Source organism: Vigna umbellata, chromosome 11 (assembly GCF_029865625.1).
Source record: "Vigna umbellata cultivar VRB3 chromosome 11, Vumbellata_1.0, whole genome shotgun sequence".
Taxonomy (NCBI): domain Eukaryota; kingdom Viridiplantae; phylum Streptophyta; class Magnoliopsida; order Fabales; family Fabaceae; genus Vigna; species Vigna umbellata.
The window spans coordinates 7,306,195-7,315,267 of NC_142175.1; the positions used below are offsets into that span (position 1 = coordinate 7,306,195).

At 26.3% G+C, this 9,073-nt stretch overlaps 1 protein-coding gene and 1 long non-coding RNA gene across 2 annotated transcripts; one reads left to right on the plus strand and one right to left on the minus strand.

Moving 5' to 3' along the window:
* Window positions 1-1,413: 1,413 nt before the first annotated feature.
* Window positions 1,414-3,274, minus strand: LOC148190890 (uncharacterized). Its single transcript, XM_088101170.1, has 3 exons — window positions 3,113-3,274; window positions 2,236-2,436; window positions 1,414-1,779 (listed from the first exon to the last, which is right to left on the minus strand). Exons 1-3 carry the CDS (start codon window positions 3,221-3,223, stop codon window positions 1,744-1,746), a joined length of 348 nt encoding a protein of 115 aa, XP_087957296.1. The 5' UTR covers window positions 3,224-3,274; the 3' UTR covers window positions 1,414-1,743.
* Window positions 3,275-5,774: 2,500 nt separating this feature from the next.
* Window positions 5,775-8,048, plus strand: LOC148190891 (uncharacterized). Its single transcript, XR_015782923.1, has 2 exons — window positions 5,775-5,881; window positions 7,845-8,048. It is a non-coding gene; the product is annotated as an uncharacterized LOC148190891 (long non-coding RNA).
* Window positions 8,049-9,073: the final 1,025 nt, after the last annotated feature.

The following is a 9,073-nucleotide window of genomic DNA, read 5'->3' on the forward strand; positions in this document are numbered from 1 at the left end:
TGAGTTACTAAGACGAACCATCAATACCACTAAATCTTTCAACATGACTTACTCATGTAAGGGATCAACATCACCTTCAACCCACAACTTTGTTTGTGCCAACAATACTATAGTACCACATTATTTTACGTCATTGGTCTATGGCCAATCACTAATAAATTGGTATACTAGTGATCACCAAACCCAAGATCAATTGAAAGGAATTGAGTACCTATAGACCTTCCTTTTGGATTGTGGAGATTCTGCATCATATAAACTGTTTGTTCAAACGAAAATCTGTTTAAAAAAAAAATCAAATCATGGTTGTTGAGTCTTAATCATCCCCAAAAAAAAAAAAAAAAAATCCTTGGTTGGCCAAATTCGTGAACCTTGAAGCCTGACGTAGAAGTTGGTAGAAGTTCTTCATGACTATGAAAAAGGTTGATGGAGCCTTGAAATATATCATTCACAAATATGATAGGACTTTCAAGAACTTTTGTTTGTTATCATCACCTGCACTTTTACTTCTTGCACCTCGAAAATTTCTTTATGCACACCGTCAAATGTTCCAAAATGAGCATTTTACCCTTCTTAAATAAAATTCAGAATAAAATTCCTAAAAACTTACAGAAATTATTTTTAGAATATGATTTCCGGAATACATGAAAATACATTTCAAAACAATTTTTTTTGAATGGATTTCCAGAACAAACTTTTTAGAAAATATATTATGTCTTCTTCTATGAATTTAACGGAAGAGTCCTACATAAAATATGTTTTAAAAAAATCTTTCAAAACACATGACATGTTTTTCGAGAAGAACTTTTCAGAACTAGTTTTTCTTTTCACGTTCTCTCCTTTTTTTCAGCGTCTCGTCTCTTCTTCCTGTGCAGTAACGTGATGATGGAAGCGCTAGTGGTGGCACAGGTAGTAGTGTGATGCAATAGTAAAGAAGGCAAGTTTTTTTCTCTAATTGTGCAGTGCAGTTAGTAATTGTGGAGGTACAGCAAGTGCCCATCACCTTTTGGAAGTGGTGTTTAAAGGGTAGCAACGTTTCTACAAATGAATGATCAATGACTAGTTATAATTGATTGTACAGTATTAACTTATTTTCGTAGCAAAATGATTTATACCAAAAATTGAATTAATGAAAGGAAAGGTAGTTTTTTTTAATAATGATAATTTGTTGATCTCACAAAAATTCAATACAACCAATAATGCGAAAATTGTATAGAACTAACAGTATTACTTTTATTCTATGACTTTGCCCTTTGTACGTTGAATTATAATTCACTTTCACTTTGTACAAAAAAGTTTACAATCTAATATTTATATGAATTTTTTAAAAAATCAATGATTTTGTACTGACAATATAAAATGAGTAACATGATTCCAACAAATTACTATCGGCAGAACAAAATCATGCCAATAATCTATCACAAAACAAGACAGGTATCATTTTAATAAGGAACAACATAAGTATGAAATCTAGGTCTCACTTAATTCACAAAATGCATCATCAATATAAATTTACGAGCATTTAAAGCGGCGGAAGATAGTTTTTGTCACAAAAGTGACAAACATACAAACCCCATTTATCCTAGGGATTAATCAACTTACATTTGCATGATATGATACCCATGCCAAGGCTACCAGAAGTCCAAGTACTTTTATATTAAGATATCAAACATAGACATAATAAACACATACTGAGAGGACTCGTTCCAACAGTCAAGGTACCGCCACAACAAATGTAAATAGAATTCAGAATGTAGATCCATTCCATCCAAGGTTGGAACCCTGCAGAACAAAGAAGTATCGTTAAATCATCAACCAAGAACAAAAACATGGCTGCAAAAGTAGACCCTGGAAAAAGTGAGTTGATGTCGAAAGGACATAGGGAGTTCAATAATTATGTATTGCTAGTGTAAAACTTTATACTATTTATAGAAATCACTAATTTAATGATTTTTAATATAATTATCATAAACATCAACAAACTAACTATTCATGGTAATTTTGTAATTGAATGGCAGTGTAAGACTGATTTACTCGGTCCATAGATAAGTTACTTTCTGCTTAAAAGGAACACCGAGAAATTTTCATGATCTAGTTCTAATAGAAAGTATGACAACATTGTGCATATTCATTAATCAGATGGATCCCAACGAATATGAACAATGCAACAAGAAAAGAGGTAAAGGGTTATTTATGTTATGATCCTTCTTTTCAGGACATCTCAAGTTTAACACTTGCCTTACTGTCATAGAATTTCAGGTAAAACCGTGACTTGGGCACCGATAATTTGGTTTCCAGAATTGAAGAAATTGCAGCACTAAGTTCCTTGTTCGTACTAGGATTAATACCACCAATGGAAATCAATTCTCCATAAGCTGCTGGCTGCTCATTCCCACCAAAAGATATGGGCACTGATCCCTTCAGTACAATCATCACATACTGCAAAAATAAACAAAGGGCACAATACTAACTTAATAAGGCCTCACCAGTCTAAACAAGTAAACACAACATGAAAGTTTCATAGCAAAGCGGAAAACATAGCCGACATTAGCAGAACAACCAACAGTAAAATATTTGACTATATGACAAATTTTCAAGGATAGTATAACCTCAGATGGACACAAGAACTAAGAAAAATAAAAATCATATGAGCGGGCATAGCCAAACTACATCATGTGAAAATTAATATAAGATAAGCATTTTGGACAGAAAGAGAAATCAAGATTAACAAATGGGGATAGTTCATCATCAAAATAATAAAATGCTAAGGATTTTACTTAAAAACATGCTTTGTCAGTGTAACTCTGAAATAGTTTTACATTGTCCACAGCAAATTATAAGTACATACAGTAAATATTTTGTCTGTCAGCATATGTGAGGTTGTCAATCTATCCATTTATTTATCTATTTATCTCTCCCTATATTATATTTATTATTTAATATTTTAACGATTCAAGCACCACATATAATAAATAATATATATAATCCGCACAACAAACACTCCGATTAGAGATCAGCATCGCAATTTCTAAACCTAATTTCGATTTCACCGTTTCGTACACAGATTGCGAATAGCCGGCAAAAATAGAATAAGAAAAGAAGAAGAAGAACATACGGCCTCTGGTTTGCCGATGATGTTGGCGACCGTGGCGGTGGCTTCGGAGAGGATGGAAGAGGTGTCAACCCCGTCGAGGGAGACGTTGGTGGTGACGTTGAGGCACGGCATTTTCCTCAGTACAGTTACTTTCCCTGCTGTTGCTGACTATGAAAACAAGACATAACGCATGTGATTCTTGTTTATAAGACAACGCATCCACGAAAATATCTTTTTTTTCTCTCTCTCTCTAAAACGCCCTCTAGAATGCCATTTTCTTAGCTCATTAAATTTTAGGTTTTATAAGTATTAATGGTTAATACTAACCACGGCAGTTAAATTACATTTTTTTTAATGTTTTCCTTTTCTTGCCATATCCAAAGGTATACTATTTTATTTTATTTTTATCTTTTATTAAAAATTTATTTTATTAATAATAAGGATTAATATATTTGCTTTTAATATAAATTAAAAAGATTATCATTATAATAAAACAATTTTAATTCTATTAGTTTTGTTTGAATTTTATTAAGATTTAATATGGTTAAGTACATGTTTGATTTATAATAATTATAATGAATTTTTATTAAATGGATAATTGACTTTACATAATTAATCTTAATGATTCTAATTTTACAAATAAAAGTAGAAGATTTTAGGGTTTAGGTTTGATAAAGTTAGAAGATTTTAAGATTTAGGATTTAAGATTAATTTTTTATTTATTAGAGATACATAATCTATTATATTATAAGAAAAAACAAATACAAAAAATCTATTATAATATAAATAAAGTTTATTGACAAGTGTAAAAAAACATTTTTTTAGTAATTTGATATTGCTAATTTTATTTTTTTATAATTTGTTTTACCACATATGCATAGAAATTATTTTAGTTTTATTTATTTATTTATTTTAGGTTAAATAATGTTATTCGTTCTCTTTTTTATAAAAAAAATCTCAAATGAGTATTTTTTAATGTGTCTTAATTTAGTTTTTATTTTAAAAAATTTAATAATATCAAGTTTTTTTTTCACTAGTATTATATTAAAAACGTTAAAGAAATGTGTTCCATGTTTAATTTTTAATTTTTTTAATGTTTACTTTTATGAAATTTTGTTAAAAGAATAAAAATTAGTATATGTCAAGATGATATCTTGAAAGTGTAATGTAACAGTGGCATACATAGTATTATTGTCTTAGTCTAAATTTGATATTTTTATTTTATCTTAATTTAGTTCTAATTTTCTTAAAATAATGTAATTTTATTTTTTTTAAAATTAAAATAAAATTTAATTTTTTATAAATATTATACGAATATTTTTATTAAAATTGATATTTTATTAAATATTAAGTTTATTTATATTTATATTTGTCATTGAACTTTATTTTAAATTATTTTTAAATTTTAAATTAATCTGTTTAAAATTATTTTAAAATTTTACATTTAAATTTTTAAAATTAATAGTTTTAAACTAATTCAAACATTTTTTATAGAAATTATTCAAGTTTACACATTTTAAAAATATACAATCATTTAAAATAATTGAAAAAAGTTGATAAATTTATTTTATTTTACGAAATGCAATCGATAAAAATTTTTTATCATTAGGTGAAAGTAATTTGATTTTTTTTATTAACATGATTTTCTATTAACAACTTTAGAACAAGATAAATTTTAATATAAAATATAAATATAAATAGACTTAATTTTGTTAAAAAAAACTTAATAAAAATATTAATTTTATGAAAAATATTTGTATAATATTTATATAACAATTAAATTTAGTTTGAATTGAAAATAAACGAAATTATTTAATTTAAAAATTTTAAGAGCAAATTAAAACAAAATAAAAATATAGAAACTAAATTAAGAGAAAATAATGATACTAGTGTGATAATAAATTGTCATGACGTTTGACATATGATTTATTTTTTAAATTAAAAAAAAGAGTTTTAAAAAATAAAAAAACTCAAACTGACACACCTATCTAACTTTGTTAGTAAAGTACTAACAAAAACAACTTGATTTTATCAAAATTTTTAAAATAGGATTAAAAGCATAAAAAAGGATTGTAAGACCCATAGAAAAATAAAAATAATTTTTATATGTTGTGGTTTTGAATAATTAATTATGGTGTGAAAAATGTATAGTGAAAGTTGTTAGACTCAAATTAATTGTGATAAGATGTGTTATTTCATTTTGTTGTTTAATTAATAAAAATTTATTGTTATATGATAATAATATGATGTTAAAATATTGAATATATGATTTTAATATTTTATTTTAATCTATTGTATAGCTAGGGTATATATATCAATATTTTGTCAAGTTAGAATATACATCTAGTATATGAGTTTTCTATAGTAAAAATACTCATTATTTTGAGTAATGAAAATATACCATATTAATTTTCTCTCTTCCATAATGAGACTTTATCTTCTTTTTCCCACAACACTCATGATTCATTTCTTTTCACCTAGCAACTTTGAAATGTTGACTCCACTCAAAACTTCTACCCAATGAAACCAAATAGGACAAACTTACAAAAGTAGAAATGATGATGTGGTAATCATTAAGCATAGACTAAGGGGGAGTGATTTTTTTGTGGTAGGAACCATCAAACACTAAGGTAGGCTGCTGATTTTCAAGGTTAAATACATGGTTTCTTACCTTAATAAAACAAAAAGAACACAAACTAAAACTTAGGAGAGATTGTTGTTGGAAGTAAGCAAAGGAGGAAGCTTGAGATTTAAAGCACCAAGAGTTGGAAAATCTTCATTGGAAAAGAGGTAGGGGAGCTAATCCTTTCTTGTTATGATCATGAATATGAGTATGAATATGTTAAATTTTGGTAATGGTAGTTATCTATTGACTTGTGTAAATTTGGTTTTCACGATTATAATTTCTTATTTTCGAGTTACTACAGTGAAAAATTTCTATTAATTATTTTCACCGTTGGATTTAGCTAAAATTTTAATATGTGAATCCTAAGATCTATTACTACACTTTGACCGTTTGGATTTGAAAATAGAAGTCTGTATTCGGGGAAATAAATCCTGCATGTTTGAGTAAATTAGTTACCCCTGCAGTTCTGTTACTGAGTTGTCTCGGTAAAATATAGATTCTGACCTATTTAACCATTAGATCAACCTCAAAATTTGATATATGATTCTTAGGACATATTACTACAATTTGACCGATCAGATTTGTAATTGAAGGTCTATGTTTGGAGAAAGAAATTTCGAAAGGTTGAAACAATCGGATGAATACTGTAATTCTGTTCTTAAGTTATCATGGTAAAAATTTCATATATATTTTATTTACCGTTAGATTGAGCCCAAACTTTAGTATGTAGTTCATAAGACATATTAAGTGATCTTGACCGTTCAGATTTGGAATTAGATGTCTGTGCTTAGAGGAATTCATTCCGCATTTTGAGTTTAACCGTGAACCACTTAAATTTCTGTCTCTGAGTTACCTCGGTAAAACCTTCATATCTACTTAGTTAGCCGTTGGATTACCCTGAAATTTTAATATAGTATTTCTAAAAGATAGTTTCATACTTTGACCGTTCAGATTTTAAATCGGAGATACAGATTTATAGATATTAGTTTCGTATTTTCTCAGGGATCTCAATACTGCTTAATTTATGTTTTTGGATCATTTACACAAAAATTATGATTTCCGCCTCATTAACCATTGGATTGGACTGAAAATTTTACCGTATGAGTTAAACATGCTGGTTATTAGTTTGATTGGTTCAGATCTGTAATTAATAATATGAGCGAAGAATAATCTTTTCACGAAATAGTAAATTTATTTGTATTGGGTAAAAACTTGGATAACTATATTCTTAAATTGTATGTGTAGTTGTATTTTGGAGATTGGAGGATGAGTAATATAATATAATATATATTATAAAATTTAATTATATGGAACATTCTGAGTTGTAATAATTATTTGAGTTAAATCATGAATTGTAAATAAGTTGATGGTAAATTTGGATGGGTAGTATAGGCATTATTGCCAAAATTGTAAATCTGAATTTTTATTTATTTTCCTACGACTTTGGTAAGTCGAGAGGGGAAAGGTTTGAAGTCGGACACTACTTTGGTAAGTAGGTGGGAAAATGAGAGGTGAATTTAATATAAACTGTACTACTTTGGTAAGTAGGCTGAATATTACCTTGTTGTGCTACTTTGGTAAGTAGACAATATCACCTTATTGTGCTACTTTGTTAAGTAGACAATATCACCTCATTGTACTACTTTGGTAAGTAGACAATATTACCATGTTGTGCTACTTTGGTAAGTAGACGATATCACCTTATTGTGCTACTTTGGTAAGTAGACAATATCACTTTGTTGTACTACTTTAGTAAGTAGATAATAAAAATCACCTTGTTAGATTACTTTGGTAAGTAATCAGTATATCATGGTTATACTACTATGGTAAGTAGACAGAAGGATTGTTGACTGTTGTGCTTTGGTAAGTAGGCAGATTAATAATATGTTGTATTAACTCTAGTAAATCGACTGATGATTTTGACTGGAGAAATATTATAAAGTATCAGTGTAATAGTTGTTTTTTTTAGTATGTTTGAGATGCATGTATTGGACTGATTGCCACACTTGTGATGTTAGTAAGATTGTGGATGATGTATATTTCTTGAATCGGTTAGCTTACCCTATTGTTTGTGTTTGTGTATGTGAATGCAATGATCGTATAATGTGTGATATTATACGGGAGCAGAAACTATTTCAGATGAATTAGCAGATGGTTCTGGACTTGCTTAGAAGATGAGAGATCTGTGGGGAAAAAGAGACATGGGGAATTTCTAAATAAATATGTTTGAAATTTCAAACTGTGTGGAATTTTAAATTTCAGAAGTTTATGAACTGTGTGAAATTTTATTTTAGAAGACTTGTGTTGTAATAAAGCACTTAATATTTTGTTGGTGTTGAAAATTGTTAAAGAAAAATTATATATGTATTTTTGTGGAAAATAAATTGTAACGCCTAAATTGGGGTGTTACAAGGATCAATTTCAGATTTTTCTACAAAAATGAAGATGAATGATAGCATTTAATCTTTATTTTATTTTTAAATGGATTTTTCTTAAAAATGAAAATATATTTCAATACTTTTTTTCATTCTTAATTTTATCCTTTTATAATCTTTAATTAATTTGTCATTTAATAAATTATTAAAATATAACTTATACTTAAAGAATTAATTTTTTTATAATATATTTTTCATTTTTAATTTTATTATTTTATAATGTCCAATTAGTTAATCATTTAATAAACTATTAAAGAATAATTTACATTAAAAAAATTATTCTTTTGTACAATTTTTTTATTTTTAGTTTTATCATTTCTAATTATCTGGTCATTTAGTAAAATTAAATTATAAAAGCATATTTTATTTTTATTTTTAAAATAATGTTATTTTAAAAAATAATATATATATATATATATATATATATATATATATATATATATATATATATATATATTAGTATTACAAGTTATTTCTAGTTTTGTATCTATTTAAAGAGTTATTTTACTCTTATATTCCATTGATTTGTTTTTAAACTGATTTAGTGTAAAAATAAGAATATATTTCAATTTTATTATTTAATAAGTTATTATTTTAGTTCTTAAATAGCACTATTAATTTCTTAAATTAAAATTTTTCATATCAATATATAAAACATCAATTTTTTTTAAAGTTGAAATTCTTTTTGTTAGTCAATTTTAATACACGATACACATCCTAAAAGTTATTTTAAAAATTATATAATTTTAAAATAAATAAATAATTACTTCTTTTAACGTGTTGTTAGAGATATTTTAACCATTATTAAAACTTTTTTCTAACATATTTTCAATATATTTATTATTAAAAAATAACTTATATTTAAAATATTAATTCTTTTTTAATATTATTCTTTTCATTCTTAATTTTATCATTTTATAA

What these genes read in the sequence shown, in the direction of transcription:
- LOC148190890 (XM_088101170.1), bottom strand. Translation starts at nt 3,223, where the DNA reads ATGCCGTGCCTCAACGTCACCACCAACGTCTCCCTCGACGGGGTTGAC. An exon ending in TCATCGGCAAACCAGAGGCC is followed by an intron (nt 2,437 to 3,112) that starts GTATGTTCTTCT and finishes TTATTTTTGCAG; the next exon opens with TATGTGATGATTGTACTGAA. An exon ending in TGAAATTCTATGACAGTAAG is followed by an intron (nt 1,780 to 2,235) that starts GCAAGTGTTAAA and finishes TTTGTTCTGCAG; the next exon opens with GGTTCCAACCTTGGATGGAA.